General features: G+C 42.8%; 1 protein-coding gene across 2 annotated transcripts in view; it reads right to left on the bottom strand.

Moving 5' to 3' along the window:
- Nucleotides 1–251: 251 nt before the first annotated feature.
- Nucleotides 252–27,957, bottom strand: part of LOC105029761 (glutamate receptor ionotropic, kainate 5) — a 94,409-nt gene continuing 66,703 nt past the window's right edge. The window contains exons 10-21 of one of the 2 annotated variants that reach the window (XM_034294694.1): nt 26,346–26,450; nt 26,002–26,109; nt 25,119–25,322; nt 23,234–23,347; nt 22,367–22,476; nt 21,782–21,955; nt 21,055–21,220; nt 20,007–20,232; nt 18,528–18,656; nt 14,471–14,592; nt 2,910–5,577; nt 252–946 (exon numbers count right to left, since the gene is read on the bottom strand). In XM_034294694.1, the coding sequence (XP_034150585.1) occupies nt 4,933–5,577; nt 14,471–14,592; nt 18,528–18,656; nt 20,007–20,232; nt 21,055–21,220; nt 21,782–21,955; nt 22,367–22,476; nt 23,234–23,347; nt 25,119–25,322; nt 26,002–26,109; nt 26,346–26,450 (2,103 nt within the window). In that variant the 3' untranslated portion in view covers nt 252–946; nt 2,910–4,932. Of the gene's footprint in view, nt 947–2,805; nt 5,578–14,425; nt 14,593–18,527; nt 18,657–20,006; nt 20,233–21,054; nt 21,221–21,781; nt 21,956–22,366; nt 22,477–23,233; nt 23,348–25,118; nt 25,323–26,001; nt 26,110–26,345; nt 26,451–27,957 lie in introns of those variants that run through there. The other variant, XM_029122863.2, reaches the window with a different exon arrangement.

The following is a 27,957-nucleotide window of genomic DNA, read 5'->3' as shown; positions in this document are numbered from 1 at the left end:
TATAAGCAAACCCACACCAGCCCGCCGCCTCTCACCATGGGCAACTCCAGAGTGGTGAAGAGTCCATCCTCTTTCAAGGAGTGTGGTTCCAGAGCCCAAGCCGTGCGTAGAGGTGATCCCGACTACCTCTAGTCGCAACCTTTCTGTATCACCATATAAAATAAATGTACATACAAGAATACTGACATAAGCAATATGATTTATTCCAAATAATCTTGTGTTTATGTTGTAAAGAGCTAGTACAGGAAGCACATGAACAATTACTTTAATTAACACGGTAGTACACGCATTTTGTGATATTTTCTTTGTGTCTGTGTGTGTGTGCGCACGCATGCGTGTTGGTTGTGAGTGAATGCTTGTGTGTGTGAAGTTGATGGCACACAGAACCTCTCGGAGGCTTTTAGGACAGGTGAAGTCCTGCCCTTAGATCCAAGTGAAAAAGAGAGAGAGAGTCAAAAGCCAAAATGGGCAGCTTGAACAGACCACCTGGTTGGAGAAATTTTCTAAAGGGAGATGAGGAGAGGTAGAACTTAGTTAATCTGAGAAGTGATATGAAGGGTAAGAATTGAATTGGGACACGCACTTGCAATGAAATCATTACTCGGGTAAAGAGAATGCTCACCTACAACTCTGAGCGAAAAGCTTTCGGTCAAGTAAACCCCAGATTGACTGATAATGGAAACAGAATAATCCCCACTGTCTTCCTTCGTCAAAGGTCCAAGCGTCAGGGCAAAGGTGGATGAATTCAGTGACACTCTTCCTTCATAGCCGCGTTCAATGTTCACGTTAGTGGACACAGATGTAACAATTGGCACCAGTCCATTGAAAAGCCACGTTAAAGTGGCAAAGTTGGCCACATGTGAGGGGTCGAGGTTGGTTTCAAACCTGACGTAGTTTCCCACTACTTCCTCCACCAGACACGGTTGATTCTGGCCGTTGCTGCATCCTGAGTGAATCCGGGTTGAATGTATTCAGCATACAGTTCAAGTGCGTGACATAGATAAATCAGCAAAATAGGTTTAAAGTATAGCTTCTTCACAGAGGTAAAAAAATATATATATTCGCACATTCAACATTCAACAGACATTTCACAGACATTCGCCAATAGCCATGTACAATTTAAAAATCAATAACATATTAATTGATTGACATACACACATCAAATAATGTGCAATTTATTCTACAAATGTCTGGCATACATTTACAACCTTTGTTTTCAGTAGTATTTCTACTTAAGATTTAGTAGAAATTCCTGAAATCGGTAATAGTGCAATTAAAGCTATGAAAATCAATAACTTATTCACTGATTGAAATAATTACATCAAAGAATGTCTAATGTATTCTACAAATCCCTTTGTTTTCAGTAGAAATTCTAAAATCTGAAATCGGTAATAGTAATTAATTGATTGACATATTGTCACGTTTTAATAGTGGTTGCAGGGGTTCAGACAAAGGGTATTTAATCCGACGCTTACTAAACATACAAGGCTCTTGAGATAAGTAACAGCTCTTCAACACAATGACCTAACCCAGACATCATATAAGACAATGACAGACAAGAAACACTAGAGCAGGAAGAGCCTATATAGGGACACAAAGAGGGGGGCAAACAAGATACTAAAAACATCTGATTTGTTCTCCTAAATTCTAAGTAGAATTTTTACTAAAACACAAAGGATGCAAAAGTATGCCAGGCATTTATAGAAAAATAAATCAGACATTGATTGGTGTGTATATGTCAATCAATTAATAAGTTTCAAAGCATTAATTGCACTATTACAGATTTCAGGAGTTTCTACTAAATCCTAAACAGAATATCTATTGAAAACAAAGGTTGTAAAAGTATTACCGATATTTATAAAATACATTTGACATTGATTGATGTGTATATGTCAATCAATGAATATGTTATGGATTTTCAAAGCTTTAATAGCACCATTAGATTTCAGGATGTTCTACTAAATCCTTAGTAGAATGTCTATTGAAAACAAAGGATCTAAAAGTATGCCAGGTATTTATAGAATAAATCAGACATTGTTTGACGTGTATATACCAATTACTGAATAAGTAATTGATTTTCAAATATGAATTGCACTATTATCGATTTCAGGAATTTCTACTAAATCTTGAGTAGAATCTTTACTAAAAACAAAGGGTGAAAAGTATACAAGGCATTTATAAAGTAAATCAGACATTGTTTGATGTGTATGTGTCAATCAATTAATAAGTTATTGATTTTCAAAGCATTAATTGCACTATTACAGATTTCAGGAGTTTCTGCTAAATCCTAAACAGAATATCTATTGAAAACAAAGGTTGTAAAAGTATTACCGATATTTATAAAATACATTTGACATTGATTGATGTGTATATGTCAATCAATGAATATGTTATTGATTTTCAAAGCTTTAATAGCAGCATTAGATTTCCGGATTTTCTACTAAATCCTTAGTAGAATGTCTATTGAAAAAAAAAGGATGTAAAAGTATGCCAGGTATTTATAGAATAAATCAGACATTGTTTGATGTGTATATACCAATTACTAAATAAGTTATTGATTTTCAAATATGAATTGCACTATTATCGATTTCAGGAATATCTACTAAATCTTGAGTAGAATCTTTACTAAAAACAAAGGGTGAAAAGTATACAAGGCATTTATAAAGAAAATCAGACATTGTTTGATGTGTATGTGTCAATCAATTAATAAGTTATTGATTTTCAAATATGTAAATGGCTACTGGCGAATGTCTGTTGAATGTCTGTTGAATGCGCGAATATAAAACAAATTTCACCTCCATAGCATCTACAGTGGCACGACAAATACAATCCACCTGACACATCGTGAGAAAGTAATTTTTCTTTGCATCCCTATATAGTGCAAGTATTAGCGTATTAATTCATCTCACCAACAGTCAACATAACAAGCACGAGGGAGCTCCAATGAAACGAATCCATCGCAGACATTTGGAATCCGTTAGGTGAGAAATGCATTTTTACTTGTTGCTTTCATCGACTGAATCACTGTATTCTACTTGCATATTGTCTTGCCCTATTTACTAAATGTGCCAGAGCAATAAGCGACTTCCTGTATGACAGACCACCATCGCCGCATGTACTGCCATATAACAGCTGCAAACAGAGGACTTTATAAGACGTTTATGCACACACAATCAGGGACATATGCCAAGACACCGGATTCAGACGTTTGTATAGTGTTTTTTATTCCAAATACCTCTGGGTGTCTATATATTTAACATGAGAGGGTCGCGACCCTCCTACAGTAACCAACACTTGAATAGTAATAATAATAACAATATAATTAGATTAATATCCATGTATCTCCATTTTCTTAATAATCCATCAAGGACCGGTATAGAAACCCGAGAGAAAGGAAGAAAGAAAAGAAGAACAGAATGTGACAAAATGAAGACATCCGTTCCATGAAATGCAGACAGGCAGACAGACCACTCACCAAACTGCCCCGCAAACCCCTCCCCCCAACCACACACACACACACACAGTTTTGTCACAGATAACCCACCATCTTTCACAACAAATCCTACCAGGAAAGGACTGTGAATGTCTCCTGTTTTTATAACCATAGTCATTATTTTGGAGTATCCACTCGTGTTTCCGCTTATTCATTTAAAGCCAGTTTCTTGAACCCTGATCTGTCTGAAAGATTCAACATGTATCCTTCTGGTGTGAGTTTTAGCTCTGTTGTCCAGCGATTTGATAAGGGCGCACTAACTCTGTCGTTAAAAGTATGTGGCAAAACTGGGCCGTTGATCAGTGGAAAGCAACCACACTGCTATAGTGACAAGCCAACATGGACTGTAACATTGAGTCATTTGATCTGGGCCTACTGTCAGTATCTGTTTCGGGGACGGCCTCTGTAGACTAATGACCTACGCCCTTTGTTCAGGGGCTTCTGACTGGCTGGGAAGAGACCTCTTTTATGCATGAATAGTCATGATCTGCACAAGCTTCTCCAGTATCTTATAAAGATGAACCAAAAACAAGTCAGTAGCTACGCAGTGACCAAGAAGCCAATGATGACAGTAAAAATATTTTATGTAAGAAAGAAAGAAAAGAAATGAGTAGGAATCGTAGAGGAAGCACACAGAGAACACGCAATATTTTCTTTTTCATCCTCTACTTTTACAGAATTCCACTGTTTGAGCTGTTGTAGCAGATTTGGGGAAGGAAAGATGCATCTTCTGGTGAGAAGCATCTACTCTTAGCCAAAGAGTTACTGTGTGTGTGCGTGCGTGTGTGAACAACAGTCCTCTGAACCGCTCCCTGGCTTGAGAGATATGTCCTCTCATCAGATCCAGGTTACTCTGAGTAAAATCCCAGTGTTGACCGCTAGAACATACCTTCGGGTCCTACAGTGGATGCCTACTGTGGAACATTCCTCATATGGTTTGTCAATGCCCCAGAGGCTAAAGGTCATGGGCGGTTAGAAGTCCTTTTCCCCTGTATAAACAGCCTGTTGCATAGCACATTAAAGTGGAAACCATGGGCTGGTTTAACATGCCATCCCTCTCCACAGTGTTGTTGCTGCGGCAGAGGAGCTTAGCTGGGGAGCAACATTAAGGGTGATCCGGGTGTCTGTCAGTGTCTGGACGCACCATGTAGTCCACGGTAACTTATTTTAAACAGTCAGATATATTAGTTAGTCCTTAGCTTTAGTCAGTCACTTGGTTCAACCAGTCTCCTGGTTTAGCAGGACTCCTGGTTTAGCAGAAATGCCTTGACTGGGTTGGTATAACCCCTCGCCACCACTTCTGGATCGTAATGGTTCGCTCCGGCTGTGTCAGTATACTACAATCTCACAGCCCCTGATCCAACGCCTTTTTCTGCCAAAGCTCCGGCATTTGACTGACCTGGTTCTTACCCCCACATGTCCGACCCCTCCATCCATCTTCAGTCTTGTTTCAATAGCAGCAGGTCCGCGGTGGACGTCTTGGCCGGAGGCAAGGGCCGCGGAGGGGGCGTGGGCTTCGGCCGCCTGGGACTGGCCGAACCGCAGCCGCCCCCCTCGCTGTCAGTGTTGGTGGAGGAGGGGGGCGGGGGCGGCGGGAGGCGAGGCAGGGACAGGGAGGAGTGGGGGCCGAGATGGTGGGGCATGCGCGATGACCCCGACCTCAGGCTCTGTATCCGCCGGCACTCCTGGCAGATCCGTACGTGGGCACAGCTCCGGGACGGCGGCGCTGCGGCGCCGGCGGAGGTTGGAGGAGGGGGCGGCGTTGTGTTGGCCCCCAGCGGGTCTTCCAGGAGGCGCTGTGGCCCCGGGCCCATGTCTGAGGGGCCCCCGCCTGAGGACCTGCATACCCCTCCCGCTGCTCCGCCTCCACCCGTGAGCGGCCCAGTGCCGCTGTAGAGCTTGCCGTTGCTGAGGCGCATTTCACGGACCAGACGGATCGGTCTCGGGGCACCCAGCTGAAGACGGGTGGGGTGGCGCAGCACACCGCCGGTACTGGACAAGGGCCTCCGCCGTCGTGAGCGCGAGCTCTTCTTACAGGAGATGGCGTTGCGGAACTCGGTTAGCATCTCCTGACACACGGACACCTAGGAGGGACGGAGGGAGGGAGTGAGGGAGGAAGTCAGAGAGGGGAAGACAGAGAGGGGAAGACAGAGAGGGGAAGACAGAGAGGGGAAGTCAGAGAGGGGAAGACAGAGAGGGGAAGACAGAGAGGGGAAGTCAGAGAGGGGAAGACAGAGGGAGTGCTTTTATCATCTTTTGAAATTGTTTGATAAGTGATTTTAATTTTACTGGTTTGGTTATGTTAAAGATGCATTGCCAGGATTTTTGGCCACTGGTTGTACTAGTGATGTCCCAGAGCCAAAACAGATCACCAGAACCTGCGTACTATGTCAAGTATGAGCCAATATGTGCACTGTGTAATCAAAACCACTCGCTTTCAAATTTGAATTTCATGGCTGACTGAGGTATGATAATGGTTGTACTTGTACTTTATGCACATATAAACAACATGTTACACATCTAGACCAACGAGGCAGGTTTAAAATAACGTTTGTTATTTACAATATATGTTTTGTTTCAGTCAATCATTCAGTAAAACACATTGTAGGATACATGCGGCTACTGCGTCCATACCTGAACACAATCAAGCCTTTCAAGACCAGTGATTACTCAAGCCCATCAGAAGCACTGCATTTAAGGAGATATAATCATGTCTCATCATTCACAGATTTAGTACAATTCTCCTGCTTTTCTATCAAACATTGGGAATGAATGACGGTCAGCTTTACCTTTGATTTACAGTCCACTTTAGGAAAATGGTTTGCCTACCCTGTCAGCCTTGTTGTTAGCTGCATGCAATTAATAAAAACTCTCAGCAAGAATGAGCCAGATAATAAGTTTCCAAGCTGGGTTCACATACTAGACCATGTCTTGTGTCATGTGGCTTTAACATTGCTTCCATCAATTCTCAAAAGCTTTGTCTGGTGTGTCTCGACTTGGGTCATGATTCTGCTGGCCTTTGCCTGTCACTGTTGGTTTTGGTATGGTGGTGCATTCCATCACCATGCTGCAGGTCGGAGTTGCTGGCTGAGCTAAACAAGATTTGAAATGTGATTCCTGGAAGAAGTTAGTGATGTCTGTTGGCCCAGGGGAACATGGTTGGCATGGTTAGCTATTATCATTAGCCACCTGGGCCAAGACAAACTGTACCCGACGTACGGACAGGTTTGCCATCCATGGCTGGAATGTTGGAACCTGTGCCCAAGTGCCCTACTCTCATACATGGAGTGGTCGCGACCATTGTCTGCCAAACCAGCTTGTCGTAGAGCACTGAATCACTCACTGGATACTGGATGCTTACGCCTTGGCATTTGACAGAAAAGGGCAAGGATTTCCTAAGAGGCGCGCGGTTGCGTCTTGGCCTCTGTTCAAAGGGTTGATTATGGCAGATATTCGAGCCACGGCGAGTTGGGTATCACATCACACGTTTGTGTGGATTTAATTGCCTTGATGTCACAGCTCACAGCCTAGATCGTGCTTTCCTGTGGGAGAGGGAGAAGAAGTAGCCTTGCACTCCGCATCATCATAGGGGGCCACAAGCCACCTGCTTCAGTGTACGCTACCCTGGCTTGGGGCGTTCTATCTCCACATACACCTGTGACAAACTTTCAGATAATGAGGGGTGAGCCCTGATTATGTCACCTGGAAGGCAGAGCTTGAGCCTGTCTGTTATTTGTTTTTTTTACTTTAAACTGTTTCCCGTACGAATAAAGCCTCTTTGAATTTTAGAGAGAAAGACATTTTTCAGAGGCATCCCAACTGAGTTTTCAATTGGAATGCATTTTGTTTAAATTGATTAAAGGTTGCCTGGCAACCCTGGTACTTTTCCACCCAGGAAAAGCTGAAGAGCTAGGACACTTTCCAGCCAATCACCAAGTACAACACAACATCACCTCATTAATGATCATCATGTCAACAGACTTCATGGCAGCAGGACAGAGCAGAAGCAACAGAAAATGAGCGCTCAACAGTTGTATTAGCTAACTACATGAAGAATTACAACAACTGTCCTTTGACGTTACACTCCATCAGATGTCAGATGTTTTTAGGCATAGTTTCAGATATACCAATTCTATAACACAACAACAATGTACAACAGGGAGGTCAAGAGGGTGGTGGGGGGTGGGGGGGGGGCTCCCAGTGGTCGGGGTCTGATGAAACCCACAGCTTTAAGTGGTTTAAATTAAATTAAACAAATGTTTTCATTAACGTGCCATCAACATGTTCATACAAATACACAATGACTGTTTACTGTATCTGTAACAATGTGTATTTGTAGTCTTTTGTGAAATATTTGTTTCTATTTTACTTCTCCTTCTATTTCTTTCTCATTTGGTATATTTGTGCCTGCAGCAAAAAGCCCATTTAAACGACTGTCATTTGATAAATTCAGCTGGGACATAATGGAGAAATAAAAGCAAGTTACAACCACCCCAGAGGTCGAGAAGGACCCGTGTCAGTCATTTGGACCAGATCTGTGGAGCTTCCGGTTTTGTACAAAATCGAAATATCCTTTTGTTCATACAACAATGCTGATAATGATATAAACCGAATTCAGACACTCTTAGTTGTTTTGATGTCTGATTATTCTATATGAAATCTTTTGAAGTAATTTTATAAATATAGTTTTCTCAGAAGAAAAAATATCAAGTGAAGACAGATTGGGACCTGTAGCATGAAATGGAACACACAGACCTTTAATCTGCAGGGATGAGGAGACATATGCACATGCCTACACTCATAAGAGATTCTAAACAGGTAAGATCAGTTGGATTTGGGAAGGATTTGCATCAAACAATTTGGTATCGTGTCAGCATGCTCTTGCATGTACTAAATCTGGTGTGTGATTAGCTAAAGTCAAAAAACGTTACAACTCCTCCCACTTTGACCTCAATTTGACCTTATCCTCTTGGACATCTAATATAGCCGACTGGCTTGGAACTCACAAGATAAACAAGCAGACGGAGCTGTGTGCACCCAATGTAATGAGAGCAAGAGAGCTGGTCGGGTGACCCATGCCTGTGAAGACCGACCTAGCTTGACATGTAAAGATGTGGTATTTTGACAGATTCGGATTTAAGCCATGTCTCCAGCATACCACAAAGCCAATGCAGGTCAGGCTTGTGACAATTTTCCTCAACCTACAATTGGGTTCACCCTATATTACACTTCACCCCCTGTTTGCCCTCTTTAAAGAGGAGCCGCACAAATGCCTAGGATTTAGCTTAGCTAAGTCTTATATAACACTGCAAAGGAACCCAGTCTATCGCATGCTAACCTCACAATGATTAGCCTTGCCAGGGTCTTGAAAAGGTATAAGCTACACAGACTTATCTACAAGGATTCAGCCCATGTAGCTCAGTTGGTAGAGTAAGGCACTTTCAAAACAAAGGTTTTGGGTTTGATTCCTACGTTGAGTGGGTACAAAATAATCATGAAAATACAATTATGAGAACAATACACTAAGAATCTCTGGATAAGGGCGTGAGCGAAATTACTTAAATGTAAATATAGCTTAGTGGGCTAAAGAGATTGCATCCCTGTTCAAACCCAGTCAGACACAAGAACAATATTAAATAGAGTTGTACACAGGCTAACCTCGATAGAGCTATGACAGGGTTATTCTACTTCTATCTTTTAGGAGTAAAACAAAACAACTTTAACAATACTTTAAGTTGACATAGTTTCACTTGACAGTCACACAAAGCACTTTTACTGTAAAACATAATATGTTGAATATGGTAGAGGCAAACATTGTAATCTTTTTGTAGTTGGAAAATCTGGCTAAGAGTCTTCTAATTTGCCTATCTAAGAATCCACTCAGAGGAAGAAGTATTTAAGGTTAGCTAAAATCCAACAAAGTTACTGAAGTTTGTCAGTAGATAGCACTGGAAAGAAATGTAATAAAGCTGTAGCCAACAATATTCAAAATTAATTGTAGAATGAATTAAAAAAATAAAAGAACATATACATTTTCTTAATTTTGTTGACACTTCTTAATGAGAAGTTAATGATTTACTTCACTGCATTTGTCAACCTGCCTTATTACCATAGCAATATTGTACAGGAATGTGCTGATAACGGACTATCTGAAGGTGTCATGCAATAAAACAGAGTGCTGGAGAACAGCCTGGGGATATGAAGAGTTATAGCAATTCCCAAGGTATGTAGATGCACTTCATTAAGAATTATTTGTTGAACCTCAATAAAGGTTTACATTTCTCTCATATTTATATCTTAAGATCAAGCTCATAATCAGCAATTACATTTTTCATGGCCTGTCATGCTCTTCTATAGCTGGTCGGCCAATAATTCTGGTGGGCAGTGAGCCAAAGCATTCCTTCAGATCCACTCAAAAATGTCTCAAATACCACAGAATCAAGCTTTTGCAATTCCAGTCCCCAGATCCATTGAAAACCTGGTGAGCTGAATAGCACAGTCCACAAGTGAAGACCAAGGACTGAAGTATCTGTTAAGTTTCTACATAGATTAATGGTGTTAGATCCTTCATGATCTCCCACAAAATGTATAGGAGAAGACTGTCACCTTGGTTGGTCCAGCAGTATAAACTGCTGGCTCCGGCAAACATATAATATGCAGCGTGGGTTCGAATGCTGCCCATTGGTCTTTAAGCAAAAACTCTCTCTTCTGTCTTTCCACACTTTCCTGTCAAATAAAGCAAACACGTGCCAGACAAATGATCTAAACCAAAAAACATTGTAAGGGAAGATTCGGTGCTCTTATCTTGTCAAAGTGCTTTGACAAAATCAAAGCACGGGTGGCAAAAATCAAGACAATTCTGCAAGAAAAATATTTATTGTTGATTAAGAAGTCGTATTTCCCTCAAACAGTTGTAACTTCATCAAATGTTCAGTTTCTCTCACATTTGGAGTGTGAGAGAAACAATGTAATTTTGATAAATAACTTAATTTTGTTACGGGGGAAATCATTCCAGAGGGCACTGTATAAATGAATATTATTCAACATTTCAGCATCACTCTATTTTTTAATTTCAGAATCTCTACCCTTTTCATTGTCACTCATTCGATTCTTAAACACATTCACAGATATTTTTCAGTGATTTACGGGAATCGACTTTGGCCGCCTCCCGAAGTCTCAATAGCCAGACAATAGCCAGAGATGGATCCCACTCTCTGAGCAAGTGTGCAGGTTCTCATAGACAAGCAAGATTGTCAGCATCTGCATACTAGGCTGGACTCTTCGGAGGTCTCGTCTCTCCAGTTGTACTGGTTATACTTGGTCCACTGACTGCCGCAACAAAGACGTCTCCAACAGACGTTTCTTTTTTGAACAACCAACGCTCGTTTGTTTCCATCCTCAGACATCACATACGCAGTTATAGTGCAGCCGTTCTATTACTGTTTCACCGCAACGCTTGATGCTCCATATGATTGACAAAACAATTACGATAACAAATGTCCCATGGGTGACCCTGGGGCTGTTTCACCTTTCGCAGGTCTCAGCAATAATGAAATAATAATTCAAAGCCTCCATCTTGGCTTGTCAATCTCATCGCAGGGCAACGTAAATGATGCATAAATAAATTTGCCACAAAGCGACAGCCGACGATAAGGGATTACTTTTTGTTCAGCTGCTTAGTGATGTATTTACCTTGTATGGGACTTGGGGGAGGTCGTGAGACATACTAGAGTAGACCTTGGGATTGTTTCCAACACTCACTCTTCTAGCAGTTGAGGATGATGAGTGACCACATAGTTCTGGCTGGACCCTGATCTCATTGCCCCCCCCACCCTCCCCCCCAGGAAGTCAACATGGGAGATGTGTCCATGTTGAAGGATGTAAGCAGCAAAAGCCCCAGGTCCATTGGAAGGCCTCCCCTTTCTTGACCTTTATGCCGTATGTCATTGATGTGTTATATAATTTTCCCTTTACATACATGCAGCTGTTCCAAGAATACACAAAGAGTAGAGGAAAATTATCCATACACACACATTCAGCCAAACACACGTTAAGGGAGGATGGACCAGAGGCTGTATGAAAATACATAAAGCAAAATGTATTTTTCGAGTCGATTAGTCTTGACCATATTCCATATTCAGACGATAGAGGATATTGAAGAAAGACTCTGCTTTTGTCAACTTTAAAATCAAAAGTTTGAATGTGTCAGTCTTCTACACTCACCTAAAGGATTATTAGGAACAACTGTTCAATTTCTCATTAATGCAATTATCTAATCAACCAATCACATGGCAGTTGCTTCAATGCATTTAGGGGTGTGGTCCTGGTCAAGACAATCTCCTGAACTCCAAACTGAATGTCAGAATGGGAAATAAAGGTGATTTAAGCAATTTTGAGCGTGGCATGGTTGTTGGTGCCAGACGGGCAGGTCTGAGTATTTCACAATCTGCTCAGTTACTGGGATTTTCACGCACAACCATTTCAAGGGTTTACAAAGAATGGGGTGAAAAGGAAAAACATTCAGTATGCGGCAGTCCTGTGGGCAAAAATGCCTTGTTGATGCTAGAGGTCAGAGGAGAATGGGCCGACTGATTCAAGCTGTTAGAAGAGCAACTTTAACTGAAATAACCACTCGTTACAACCGAGGTTTGCAGCAAAGCATTTGTGAAGCCACAACACGCACAACCTTGAGGCGGATGGGCTACAACAGCAGAAGACCCCACTGGGTACCACTCATCTCCACTACAAGTAGGAAAAAGAGGCTACAATTTGCACAAGCTCACCAAAATTGGACAGTTGAAGACTGGAAGAATGTTGCCTGGTCTGATGAGTCTCGATTTCTGTTGAGACATTCAGATGGGTCAGAATTTGGCGTCAACAGAATGAGAACATGGATCCATCATGCCTTGTTACCACTGTGCAGGCTGGTGGTGGTGGTGTAATGGTGTGGGGGATGTTTTCTTGGCACACTTTAGGCCCCTTAGTGCCAATTGGGCATCGTTTAAATGCCACAGCCTACCTGAGCATTGTTTCTGACCATGTCCATCCCTTTATGACCACCATGTACCCATCCTCTGATGGCTACTTCCAGCAGGATAATGCACCATGTCACAAAGCTCGAATCATTTCAAATTGGTTTCTTGATCATGACAATGAGTTCACTGTACTGAAATGGCCCCCACAGTCACCAGATCCCAACCCAATAGAGCATCTTTGGGATGTGGTGGAACGGGAGCTTCATGCCCTGGATGTGCATCCCACAAATCTACATCAACTGCAAGATGCTATCCTATCAATATGGGCCAACATTTCTAAAGAATGCTTTCAGCACCTTGTTGAATCAATGCCACGTAGAATTAAGGCAGTTCTGAAGGCGAAAGGGGGTCAAACACAGTATTAGTATGGTGTTCCTAATAATCCTTTAGGTGAGTGTATATTTGTCTGTTAAACCAGATATTTGCAGGCAGGCAGACAGATTGCAAACAAACAGTGCAAATTCTGAACTGTACAGTATGACACTGAGGGGTAATGTAAACCTGGCCGCAACACTGCATCTTATAATCTACATCTGGCGAACCAGAACAATGTGTGGGGTAAACAGTTGCTGGCATAGCTATCCTCATTTATAAGGTTTATATGCAGTTATAACGTATAATGCAATTGACTAGCAGCTTATAACATTATCGTGGCCTGTTGATTTACCTAAAATGACTCTGTCTGGCATTCATCTACCTGACATGAGTTAGCTAACATAACTAGTGATATAAGTATTACTGATGGTTAAAAGTTACCGTTGACAGACAGACAGGATACAGCGCCATTGACCAACATCGTTATTTATCAGGTATATTGTCAAAGGAAATATCAAAACATCTCTGAGAGTAGTTCTGGTAACTAGTTCATTCTGTCTCATGCTTCTGCTCTGCTGCCAGAAAGACAGTTGACATGACAACAATTCATTAAATCAGGTGATAGTCTGTGGCACTTTGTGATTGGCTGGAAGTTTGATGTATTTCTAATTGTTCTACTTTCCTGGCAACCAACTGCCGGGATATTGCAGAACAGCTTAAAACTAGTATTTAAACATACATTTGAAATTGGAATTGGACCCCTTAAATGAGAAACTAGAATATGCACACAGTAAACACAGTAACACAATTCTAATACTAAAACATTGAAAATACATATTTAATTAAAGTTACATCTAAACAAAAAAGTCTATCAATTAAGTTGAAATAATACAACTTCAATTAATCGATTCAATTACTGAATTTGTGCATTACAAATTCTAACAATGAATTCAAGTGGCATCACTTAATAAAATATAAGAAAAGTAAATGAAGCACAATTTCTGTTGGCATCAATATGACCCATTTGAGTAAAAAATACAAATTCCAGGACAAAAACACATATAGTATATGAACACATATTTACAAAAGTATCTCAAATACAAAACAAAGATAAAGATGGAGAGAAAGAGACAACTGAGACAGGAATCAGAACAACAAAAAAGCAAGCGAGACGAGATAAAACAGGAGCAAATGAAAGTCACAAACATCGTTTCACCCAGAAAGACAATGAAATAGACAACACAGTGGACTAGTGGGAGGAATAACAATGACCAACACAAAACACAAAAGAGAGACTGAGGAGCGGGGGGGGGGGGGGGGGGGGGGGGCAGTGCGAGACAGGGGAGAGGAAGGGAACTAAATCTCAGACAGCTTAGAGTGAGAGAGAGAAATGTAAAGACGAGGGAGAGAGGGAGAAACGAAAAAAGACATCGGCAAACACTCTCTGCTTGCTTGCAGCCATTTACACATCAACACGACGGCACCAAAGCACAACACTCACTGCACTACACACCATGAGAAAGAGAGGAGAGAGAGAGCACGCAAGCTGCCGGGAGGGGGGCACGTCGCCATAGTAACCTACTGGAGGGTGTCTGTGGTTTCGGCTGGGGCAGGAGTGAGGGCGTACCTCTTCTGTCTCCGGGGAGCGGCGGGTGGACCATAAAAACTCCATGATGGCCACAAATACGGCTATGATGAGGCCGCAGATCAAGACCACGAAGATACCTCCGATGTTCTCCATGCCCAGACCTGGGGAGGAACATTTTTATTACAGTCAGGGGGTCTATGGTCATGGTTGACTGAGGGAACTTGCACGTGCACACAGACAAGCCAGGAGGTGCACGCGCGCACATAGACGCGCTAAAGAGGTCAAAGGAACACAGACCGCGCGGGCTAGAAGATGGACGCTGTCATTGACACAGAGACAATAACGCTGACCTATCAAAGTGAATGTTTGTCAAATCTGTCACGATTCATTAATGTTACAGCTCCGCAACTGTCTCCAGAAAAGTTATGTACGCTGTGTAAAATGTATATAAAAACAGAATGCAATGATGTGCAAATCATTTAATACCTACATTGAAATGAGAATAGTACAAAGACAACATATCATATGTTGAATCTGAGAATATTTGTTTTTGGGGCAGAAAATATATGCCCCTTTAGAATTTGATGCCAGCAATACGTTTTACAAAAGCTGAAAATGCTGCAAATGCTATTCCCGTTTGTATAAGCAGGTAGCATACAGGAACGGACAGTTGGAGTCAAACTAGCTTCTAGATAAAAAGCTGCAATACAAATAACAGCCAAAATGTAGTTTTATTTTGCTGAGGGATATTGTGGAGATTTACAGTCTTTTGCCCACAACATCTTTCCCCCCATGTGTTTCCATGATATTGCCATTGTTTGGGTGAAGTTTCACCTCTTTACCAAATCTATGCACAACGCACTGCACAGATGTAAAGATTTTCTATTGGGTTCAGGTCTGGAGACTGGCTAGGCCACTCCAGAACCCTGAGATGCTTCTTACGGAGCCACTCCTTAGTTGCCCTGGCTGTGTGTTTCGGGTCGTTGTCATGCTGGAAGACCCAGCCACGACCCATCTTCAATGCTCTTACTGAGGGAAGGAGATTATTGGCCAAGATCTCGTGATACATGGCCCCATCCATCCTCCTTTTAATCCATGATGGCGTAGTGTGTTACTAATGGTTTTCTTTGAGACTGTGGTCCCAGCTCTCTTCAGGTCATTGACCAGGTCCTGCCGTGTAGTTCTGGGCTGATCCCTCACCTTCCACATGATAATTGATGCCCCACGAGGTGAGATCTTGCATGGAGCCCCAGACAGAGGGAGATTGACCGTCATCTTGAACTTCTTCCATTTTCTAATAATTGCGCCAACAGTTGCTGCCTTCTCACCAAGCTGCTTGCCTATTGTCCTGTAGCCCATCCCAGTCTTGTGCAGGTCTATAATTTTATCCCTGATGTCCTTACACAGCTCTCTGGTCTTGGCCATTGTGGAGAGGTTGGAGTCTGTTTGATTGAGTGTGTGGACAGGTGTCTTTTATATAGGTAACGAGTTCAAACAGGTGCAGTTAATACAGGTAATGAGTGGAGAACAGGATGGCTTCTTTAAGAAAAACTAACAGGTCTGTGAGAGATGTAATTCTTACTTGTTGGTAGGTGATCAAATACTTATGTCATACAATAAAATGCTAATTAATTATTTAAAAATCATACAATGTGATTTTCTGGACTTTTGTTTTAGATTCCATCTCTCACAGTTGAAGTGTACCTATGATAAAAATTACAGACCTTTACATGCTTTGTAAGTAGGAAAACCTGCAAAATCGGCAGTGTATCAAATACTTGTTCTCCCCACTGTATCTTAACCAAACAAAAGTAAAAAAGCCTTTCCTATTGAACTTAGACATATGTGAAAGTACAGCTACTTACTGTACACAAAAACATGTGTACAGTAAGTCCTCTGCAGGATCACAAGGTCCTCCTATTTCTCTCTGTACTAATCTTTAGGGAGACTAAACCTCTATGAACCTTGTAGGCCATAATGTTCCACAGACACAGAGAGAGGCAGGGTGAGTCTGTATGTGTTCCATAAGACTGCATTCACACTGACATAATCAGCAAATCAACCAGAAGAATCACCTTAACATATCCTGTTCTATGTTTAAGACAAAATATTCAACATAGAAAAAACACGGAAACATCTCACAAGGGTGGTCTGAGAAACTGCCCTTGTTATGTTCGAGTATATTAAAACAAAAGCTTGAGTCTAACTGCCTTAACCTGAGGATATACTTATTTATCCTGTGGACAACACAGTCATATCTCGTACCACTGTTCCTGGGCTCTGGTTGAAAATGTGTGCACTCTACAGGGAACAATGGCGCAATTTGGGACGCGGCCTGTGCCTTAGTGGCATCTAGTGTGGTACTTCTGCTTATTAATCATCCTGTCTGTTGCTTCAAGCTACCTATTTTTAATGGGAAAAGAGGTAGCAGATGTCAAAATGAGATTGCAGAAACGCAAATATGGAAACATTTTGGCACACAGGCACGGCAAAAACATAACCCCAAAATGTCCACGCACACCGTGTAGACATTCTACATTTCAGCAGACGTGCTTAGTCGGAGCAATTAGGATTAACTACTTTGCCAAAGGAACAACAGATTGTTTACCTTGCTGTTTCGGGATTCAATCAAGCAACATTTCGGTTACTGGACAGACACTCTAACAGCTAAGCTATTTGCCGCGCTAGTAAACACTTAGATCCCCCGGGTTAAATGTGGCAATTATATCACTAATAAACAAAATGTTCCAAATGAGATTTGCTCTTGGTGATGGGCCATAATGAAACACATATTCACCGACACATAACTACAATTATTAGATCTAAAACACAGATATCTAACGCAAATTGAATTTTTAGCTGTGAGTCATTATAATGAGAATAGAATGGGCTACATTTGCCAATTCAATTGGTTCTACTATTCTGTGATACAAAAAAATAAATGTTTTTCCTTTACGAGTACCGAAGAAACAAGTGCTTGCTAGTACATAATGAAATGTTTATACAGTATGTAATGTAATTGAGTATGTCATGTAATTGCCACGGTGTACATTAGTAATGGGCAATTCTAATGGGACTGCATAGGACTTGGGTTGGAAAAAAATTACCTTTAACAATTAGCATTGATTTTAATGGTAATGATCAAATGATGGCGCCTGGGAGTCCTGAGTGCTCGTTAAAGAGATGAATGCAGGTGTCCGTAGGTGTCTGTGTAAATGTTTTAGACGAGCCACAAGACGAGAATCATGATGGAGACCTGCTCCTGAATGGAAACGGTGTGTGTTTCCTACCTCAGGCTTTCCTAAGCTCTGTCCTGGAGCCTCCCAGATGCACATGTTTTTTTATTTTTTTTATTTCACACAGCTGATTAATAAACCTTTTGCCTCATTCTGTGTTCTCTCCAAGTTCCTGTTCACGGTAGCAATTAGAAGAGGGGTCAAAATGAATAGTTTTTTTTGCTTTTGGCTTATGTCACGCTATGTTAGATCACCATTTATGCCCAAACCGTTAACTGCTTTTGAAGAGACAGGTTTGCCCAAAAACTGTTGCTATATCATCAGTCATCACCAAGGATAACTGGCAATCTGAAGCGAGGAACGTTTGGCAATAAATTGCAGATAGATTAAAATAGGTTAATGGACAAAGTATGGAAAGTGTAGCCTAACGTTCTATGAAACAGAAGTTTTACTTTCATGCAAAGAAATGAATGTGAACAGTGTAATGAATCTGTAAGTAATAATTAGGTAATAGGGATTATTTAACCTTGTGCTGCCTTCTGAGGTGCAGTCATTGTTTTGTGGCTTAGTAGTCTCAGAATGTATAACCTAGCAAAGTTACAGGTAATGTTCAGTTTTAATTGTAAATTGCATGACGCAATGTCTAATTACCTTTTATCCCATAAATTTGCATTTGGATATGTAAGGGCCTTTTCTTTTTTTTTATTTATACTATTTTGAAACAGTGTTGAGCCTTGCTCTGTCAATAGAGGACTGTGTATACCAATGTATCACTTATTAATCTTCTAACATTAACGCCATTTAACTAACTTACTGTTTAAAAAAATGGAAATGCCTGCCCCAGTCAGTACCAGACTAACCTTTGGCTCGGTGGTCCTCCTCTTTAGGGCACTGCCCCCCCTCCCACCACCTCCTTTTCAGGATCTCCAGCCTGTTGTTCTCTGCCAACTGTAAGACCCCCAGTGTAATCTCCTCTTTATACGGTGAGCCTGTGGGACATGGGGAGCGAGGGAGGGAGAAAATGAAAGAGAGAACCATATTACTGTTTGTTAATTGTGTTTACTATTCATTGTGTATCATAAAGTCCTCATTATTGATTTCACTTCCTGTGTCCTTGCCTGGCAATAAAAGATTGTGAGTTATCGTGCCAATTAAGTTCGTCGAATTGAATCGAATCAGAACAGAGCGAGAAAGAAAGGAAGGGATTGGGAGTAGAGAGGGCTTAGCAAAGAGTTGGAGAATGAAGCGACGGAGGGAGAGAAAAGAAGAGGGTGTGAGTGTGAGAGACGGCCAGAGACACAGAGAGAAAACTGATAATTGGGACTCTGCCCTACATGTGAGCCAACTGTAACCTTAGAGGTTGGCTGCCATGCTGCTTTCTCAATGCAACAAAAACCAATTATCAATGTAAGTCACAAGCTGCAAGGTAGACCCGCCAGAACTACTGTTATAATACTAATAGGTTAGTTAGCCGCGGTGGAACGGGAAGAAATCACCGTGGGAACCACAGATGGAACCTCGCTAACAAAGCTAAAGAATGTCAAATGTCAAAATGCGCAGCTGAGAAATTCACTTTGCCAAAGTCTGTTCCTTTCACCCCAATTCCACCCCTGGTTAATAGGGAAGACGGAAGCACTTGCACAGGTACACTAGCTGGAGTCAAATAGAGACATATTCCAGAAAAAACAAGGATACAAGTCTGTTCGTAAGTCAACAGTTGAAACAAACTCCAGCTCTTGTAACAACTAGGCAAGGAAGCTACGGTAGAAATGGTGACAGTTATTATTTTTTTTAAGTGGGCGATGGGTTATTTCTCACCTTCTGGCTGAAGAGCTATGTAAAGACATGTTGATATATGAAAATAAATAAATAAACATTTGGAAATCATCCTTGGCCAGTCCTTCAGAGAAATGTCCCCGATGCCCAATATTGGGAAATTAAGGGAATTCTCTGAAATAAACCTTCCATGGAATGGAACTGTTTGATGATGGATTAGGGGGCTAAACAGATGAGAGAGATGAGAGAGGCGAATAAGAGCAATGTGGCGGCAGGGTTAAACAGAATGACCCGTATGGTCATTTTACCGGAGGCTGCAATATGTAGCCGGGAATCAATCTGAACCATGTGGGCTTGATGTTAAACTGGGCCTCCAGCGAGAACATGAAAGGTTACATTTATTTCGATCAGCAAAGTGAAATGAGAGAGCAAGGTGTGTGTGTGTGTGTTATAAACCCCTGGCGTAATAACATGATAAGATAAATGGAGAAACACCAAATAAGGGCCGGTACTCCGATGTCTCCCCAACCAACAACCCCCCCCCCCCCGCTGTGTCAGCTCACCCAGAGGCATGCCGATGCCGTAGCCCTTGGTGTCCAGCAGGCCCCCGATCTGGGTGAGGTTGCAGTTGAGCCGGCGGTGGTACTCGTTCATGGTGCTCTCCAGGAGAAAGGCGTACTTGGAGTTGACCACCCGGGCGATGCCCTCCTCGGTGCTCTTCACGAACACACTGGGCTGCTTGGAGTGCATGTAGTTCCACATGCGCTGGTAGGTCTGGTAGCGAGAGTTCTGTAGACGGCCGCGTCCGGGGTGTCCACGACAGGGACAGAAGGGACAGTCGTTTGGTCACGCTGTACGTTGTGATGCAGCTCATCAGAAACACACAGGCACCCCAAACAAATACACAGGCACCCCAAAAATATATACAGGCACCCCAAACAAATATACAGGCACCCCAAACAAATACACAGGCACCCCAAAAATATATACAGGCACCCCAAACAAATACACAGGCACCCCAAACAAATACACAGGCACCCCAAATAAATATACAGGCACCACAAACAAATATACAGGCACCCCAAACAAATATACAGGCACCCCAAACAAATACACAGGCACCCCAAACAAATACACAGACACCCCAAACAAATATAGAGGCACCACAAACAAATACACACGCTCCCCAAACAAATATACAGGCAAATATACAGGCAACCAAAACAAATATACAGGAATCCAACAAATACACAGGAAACAAATGCACACATCTCTTTCTTTCGCACACACAAACCCACACACACCCACACACATACACAGAAACACACACACATGTTTTACTCAAAAGGGAGGACCGGCGATTGACTACAATACATTTGTCACTGAAGCCCATGACCCTCACCCTAACCCTAACCTAACTCCTAAACCTTAATGCCTAAACTTAACCCTAATTCTAAGCCTATTGCTAAAACTAATTCTAACCCTAAACCCAAACTTAACTTAAATGGAATAAAGCTTCTTCTCAAAGTGAGGGCCGACCAAACACAGGATTTTTCAGGTTTTTCTCGATTATTGAGGACCTTTCATCACATAAACAAACACACTTCCCACCATGAAGAAGGTCATGGTGGAGCCTCCTTGGATAGTCCCGTACTGGATGTTGGTCTGGTCGGCCAGGTCGTCAGGGGACTCGATGGGCACCTCCATCCTCTGAACTGTAAGGAAGGCTGCCAGGTTGGCCGTGTACGACGAGATGATGATCAGAGTAAAGGCCCACCTGGGAGAGGATAGGTAACACGATCACCTACAAAGGAGTTTCTGTTCTCTGTTTTTATATTTCTAAACCATTCATTTTGGGACGAATGTGTCACACCTTGTTTACATGCACGTGATTTATAAGTAGAATCACTATCAAATATCAGTTGGAAGTGAAATTCCAAGTTTCAAATCAGGAAACATATCGACACATACATGACCCTGTACACAAGTATCAATTCAATTTGTAGGTTTTGGCTAGACTGCGCCACTTTTACAATAGAAAATCCAGGGCATGCGTCGTTAAGTCCATTATGAACACTGCATGTGCATTGCGGTATCCAGACAAATTGGAAAGTGATGGAGCTAAATAACTAGAGACAGTTGGTGGGGTTTGGGGTATTACTGCGGTATCATTTTATTCCCATCAGTATTTGACTGGCCATCTGGTTAATTTGATGAACCGCAGTCTCGGTGGAAGACTGACGCCGAGGAGGGGAGGAGAAAGTAACGTGAAGGCTGATACAGTAGCTAGACACACTCACACACACCGTCACCACACAGCCCAGTTCCACCCACTCACCAGACCCCGGAGACGCAGCGTGTTGACAGGGCGCGGGGCATGATCTCCGAGCCCTGCTGCATGAAGCCCCCCACCGGGAACCACAGACTGTTGCCCAGGGTGTACTGGTTCTCCAGCATGTCCTTGCGCCCCATCAAACACGGGTGCGGGTTGTACCACTCGTACGGACTCAACCTGAGACGAGGACAGAGAGAGAGAGAAAGAGCTTAGATTGATGGACGGAGGTTGATGACATAATTATAAATATATATATATATATATATATATATATATATATATATATATATACGTATATATTCCTTCTGCAATATAGCCAACAATGTATGATTCTGAAATCATGAATGTGTGAAAAAGGATTCGCTGAGCACGGATTATTCTAAATAATGAGTCAGTCACATTACTAGAATCCCTAGTTTGTCCCCAGGTGGATGAATATCTATAGGTTGACTGTTTTTCTCTTTTACAAAAGCATCTGCAAAAACAGCTGTTCTAGGGACTTGACTGGGAACTGTTGCTGACGTTCTGTTTTCTAGAGTGTAGTTGGGATAGATGTCATGTCCCAGTGAGGCACTGTTAGTTATTTACCTGGCAGCAAGGAAGAGTACGCAACTGACAGCCAGGTAAGCCAGCAGCATAAAGAGCCACACGGCCGGAGAGAATGGGTCCAGAAAGGAGAAATAGCCAGGTTTCCGTCCCTGATTGGAAGGACAAACATTGTTCACGGACAATAATTCCAGATGCCGCAGTTCACGCTTCAAACACAAGGGGGCAGAGCACTGGCATTTCATTACAGAGAGGGCAATGTGAGTGTAGGGTGATACTCATTACGGAACAATGCATGAAACAGTAAGAAACATAAAGCCATTCAGTGTGGCTACAACCTACAACAGCTTGAAAAATGTGAATGCTAACAGTTTTTCTGTAAACCCTTGGGGGATGGAAGAATGAAAAGTGGCTTATTCGTTTCTTTGTTGTTCATATTATAATTTATAGTTTAATCCAGTGGGGCAACAACTATTTTAGGGTCTGCTTACAAACAGTCATGATGACAGTTTGAATATATGCTTGATTACTTGAATACCAAACAATTTAATAATGGCACGTAACACATTTTATGATTGTCTTTTAACAGTGTAAACACTGAGGTTACCTGAGGTACTAACAACTAAGCCATTTCGCGAACAATGTTCAAAACGGCCCGGGGCTTTCAGTGGCTTTTAGCACTGGTGTTTTACTGATCTTTTATTGGTGTTTTACTTGTGTTTTACTCACGTCTTACTAAGGGGAAATGGCATTTTCATAGTGGGCACTGACTAAAGAGCAGTGCCAGCTCCCACAGTGGAAAAGCACGGTACAACACAGTAGGGCAGTGGCCCACTCCCTAACAATGACAGTGCCTTGCCCATAGAGATAAATCAGAGCTAAATGGGTTTGTCTCCGTGGTGGCCTTACCAAATGGACTCTGTACAGGATGCTGATGCCCAGAGACATGAAAGGTTTGGAGAAATCTATGACCTTCTCTCTCTCTGAGGTGATGGTGAAGCCGGCTACCGCCAAGTCTGCTTTCTGCAAGAGAGGTGGGGGAGGGGGGGCGGGGGGGGGGGAGACGTAGACAGGGGGAGGGGTGAGCGGTAGAAAAGGGGACGGAAAAGAGGGAGATAAAGACAGCGCGAGAGTGGTGGGAGGCCGAGCGAGGGAGAGAAAAAACAACAGAGAGGGAGAGGAGAAGATGAACAGAGACAGAAACAGAAGGGGTGAGGGGGGTTGGAGAGAGAACAGAGAGATTGAGAGGGACGGGGGGGAAAAGGGGGTCAATAGGGGTTATCCAGGAAGACCTGGACAGTCTTGACATATAAGAGCTGAGCAGCGGGTGCGTTTAGACTCTGTAGAGGGAGAGGAGGGGGACGCAGAAAGGAAGAGGAGGCCAGGGAGCCACCATAAAGGACACAGAGTCCACCCCAGACACCTCTCTGTTCCTTAATTAGAGCTTAATTGATTAACGAGGGACAGACTCATTAATGAGTTTCACCCACTTACATCAGGAAGCAGTAGATTCAGGAGAGAAGGGGGAGAGAATGGGGAAGTCTGAGTCTGTGTGTCTGTGTGTGTGTGTGTGTGCATTTCATTAAGTAAGTAAGCTCATTCAAAAGTGTTTTATGGAATTTACATAACTTGCTTTGTGTGTGCACGCAGCCACGTGTGCAAATTGTGTTAAGCTTTCTTATTCAAAAGTGTTTTCATTGACTTTGGTGTGCGTGGGTGTGCGCGTGTGTGAGGGCTCACTCCGCACATCCATTAGATTATCTTTCAATGATCTGACACCAAGAGTGTATTCACTCCACTCAAGGGCGTGCACGCGTACGCGAGCGCCAAAACCCACGCCGGAGGGCTGGTGGGCCGCACCGCTGTATAATTAGCGACGGAGAAGGAGTCTTGATTAGCCTCTTAACAACTTGGTTGGGTCTTGCACGGCCTCAATGCCCTGGCAGCCCCACGCATAGGGGCAAAATAAGGTCATTATGGATTCCATCATCATTATCATCATCATTATCATTATCAGGAACCGCAATATTAGGCGCTATCGAGAGTCGAGAAAGGCCCGGCAATCACACGGACAGCTTCACGCCGTTTTTAGTTGCGGCAACATTAGCTCGAAAAGTTGTTATGGCAACTACTAGGGACGTGGAAGTGACGAGCGGGTCTGGCGTTGCAGTCGAAAATATCCCTTGCTGTTTTGAAAGGGAAAAGAAACGAGTAAGGGGTAGACGCTGTGGTTGTCATTTTGGCAAGTGCAGTTAAAGGAGCATTAAGTGCCTGGCAGGTTCCAGTCCATTTTGCTGTGTCAGCTGCTGTCGCGGAGGGGAACATTGACGGGAGCGTTAAGTTTCACACTCTTGAGTCGACTCAAAATAAACCAAAATGAACAGTAGGTGGAGAAGGCTTCAACTTTACACTGTGACACAGCGAAGCAGTTGTTGTTAATTAAGGAGACAGGTTGCCACGTTGCCAATTAGCACGCTGATTATTGCATAGCTAGAGATCTGAATGTCAGCGGTCATCAACCCATGTCATAACAGTGCAGCAGGTTTTTGTTCAATCCCAGCATTAACACCTGATTCATTTAACCAACGAAACGTCCCAATTTGAAAGGATTGTATTCATATTGTAGTGAGGAGCTGAGAACCACAAGAGCGAATCCATACCAGGCGTCTTGTTAGCCGCGGCGGCGTTTATCTTGGACTTTAATTGATTTACAACACGCCTTGTTGATCAGCTTTTACAGTCACATAGAGGTCTGTGTGTGTGTGTTTGCTTGCGGACGTGTGCATTTTCTTACTCTGTTGATGAGCTCTCCCACCATGCCGGTCCAGGAGCCATTTGGCTCGGGTGCCCCGTACAGCCCGTCGTCCACAAGCTTGATCCGGAAGGAGAACTTGAGCATGTCCGCCAGCTCTCTGAGCATGTCCACGCAGAAGCCCTCGTAGCGGTCGTTTCCCTGGTACTCCTGGTAGTTGGACTTGCGCATCACGTACGGGTTCTCCTGCAGTAAAAGGACAGCAAAAGGTCCTACACGCACTGGAATTCGAAGTCAGTGGAGCCTGGTTCCTATCTAGATTTCTTTTTCATGTCATTCACCAGGACTAGGTCGTTGCTTCATGGATTCTGGTCACCTAGGGAGTTTTTTCTAGCTGCTGTGCTTTTGCATCTGCAGCCCTTGTTCTCAGGGGTTTAAGGTTGGGTATTAATTAAGCTCTTTGTGACAAATGCTGATACAACACAGGCTTTATGTTTTTTTCTTATCATATTCTTAAACACAGTAAATGTCCATAGTCCTAACAACAGTCGCTGAACCTCTTGATTAAAATTGATATAGGGAATTAATTCTGTAGAAAACTTTAGTAAGGACTAAATTTTCACTTCACGCGTGCGCTTACCAACATTTACATGTATTGTACCTTTGAGCACAGAGTTTTTTTTTGAGCCCTGAAGAAATTGTGTTGTCCATAAGAGTTTAAACTTAAGGTCTTTAAACAAGCCCATTAGCCATTACCTTATCAGCCATTAAACGTGATAGTACTTTTCTTTTAGTATTTCATCAGATCTAGAACTAATATTCATTCATCTTAAAAATGCCTTAAAAATGCTGTTTGTCAACAAAACATATCAGTCATAGAACCAACAGTTTCCACATCAAATAAGCGATGCCATAGTGACTTTACCAATATTGTGGTCACGATGAGTGTCTTGTTCGCCAGCGTCTCCGACATGTTGATGTCCAGAGAGGTGGAGTTCATCGCCAACGTGTTATTAGAGTACCAGATCCCAATCTATACACAGGGTTCACAAATGAATGAAGAAACATTGGATTGGGAGGAAGGAAGGAAGGACAGATATAGAATCTGGTTTAAGCCATGATGAATATGTTTGTATTGGTCAGAATTTATTTTTTCCAACCCATCCAACGCTTGTCAAAGCGACTCATAAATAGAGCCATCCAACCCCAACCCCACAGTGACCCTGGGAGAAGATGACATTTGAACCTATGGCCACTTAACCAACTGACCTCTTTATGACCTCCACGGTGCTTCTCTAGGATCCTTAGGGTGTAGTTTGTCCTCTGACCTTTGCTGTTGAACTCTACTCTGCCGGTCAATCCGTCATACTCCACCTGAGGGAGAGAGAGAAAGAAAGATGAAGACGGAGAGGTGCAGAAAGACAGCGACAGAGATAGAACGAAATAGAATAAGAGAGAGATGGGTAACAAAGGGCAGACAGACAAACTCTAGTCTTTGTCAGTTTGTAGGCAGACATGAGGTTTGCATTTGATGGTTCATTGATGACATTGATGAGTTACTCCCACTCCAGGCTACCGCTATTATATCCAGGGTGGTCAGCTGACAGCTGTTTCTCGTTCAGTATTTCTATACGTCATTTTCACATGATTAGATGTCGGACAGAAACTGTAGTGCTCAGAAAGAAATGGCACCCCAAAAGAAGACAACAAAAAAAAAAGGAAAAGGAATAGCACTTTTGCAGCCAAAATGTTGTTGACACATTTTTTAACCATTAAATGGTGTGGTACGATGACGCGTCGACTGGTTATGCCGTTTATAGCTCTTATTCTCGCATAGTCGCCTGAAGACGGGATCATTAATTCATTAATTGGAGGAGCCAGAGACGGGGAGATCGACAAATGGGGGGGAAATAACGGGGGAGGGACTGACAAACAGAGACAACGATTTTCCACCCAGACAAACAGACTGACGATAGCTAGGCTCGGCTGCAGTATATTATACGGCTGACAGTGGCGATGGAGACAGATAAGATGTATGGCTAAAACAAAAGGCAGGCAGAGAGACAGAAGGAAACGCGTGAAAAGAGAGAGAGACTTTGGATGAATTACACCCTGAAAGAGGGGATGAACGAAACAAGCCCAAACGAGGAACGACGGGAGGAGGGATGCTGAAGACTCTGGGAATGATGGAATGATGCATCGTCGGAGGCCGGGAAAGATGCGGAGAGAAAAAAAACGCGGGTAGGATTGGTAGTGGCAGGCTCAGATAAGAGAAAATAACGAAGGTTCACCGTCAACACTCACAGAACTCCTTCAGTAGGACGTGGCAACAGGGGAAAGCGTCAAATCCCCCAAATTGACAGGAAGGTTGTTAGAAAGCGCTTCAAGCATCCACTAGTTACTGGTTGGGTCAGGGTCAATCCCAATCCACCTCAGTCAATTCAGAATTCACTTTATGAACCGAACAATCAAATCACTTTCAGCCCATGAGCTGATATGTCATTCATCCGGCAAATGTGCAGCATTTAAATGGATTTGCCCGGCAACCCTTGTAAATTCTGCAGTTCATTGTGACCGAAGGGAGCCAACGTTTTATCCAGGCAGGGGACTTATCGGCACCTGAGGTTTTTTATATTTAACTACGTTAAATGACTGTATGGCAGAAGAACACCAGGCTTGTGCCGATGACTAATGCAGAACTGGAAAGCAAGGCTAGTAGGGACTGCTTGCTACCATGCCAGATACAATCTTTTAACTTAGCATGGGGCTAATTAGACTACATTGTTGCCTGGGAGTAGATCACAGCATTTTGGCAAAAGCAACTATATTCAAATACAATGTGGGCTAGTTGGGACAGCAATGAGACTGTGTTGAGACAGCG

The sequence above is a fragment of the Esox lucius genome, chromosome 10, assembly GCF_011004845.1.
Source record: "Esox lucius isolate fEsoLuc1 chromosome 10, fEsoLuc1.pri, whole genome shotgun sequence".
Taxonomy (NCBI): domain Eukaryota; kingdom Metazoa; phylum Chordata; class Actinopteri; order Esociformes; family Esocidae; genus Esox; species Esox lucius.
The sequence above is the reverse complement of the archived record's forward strand: the minus strand, read 5'-3'. Positions and strand labels throughout refer to the sequence as shown.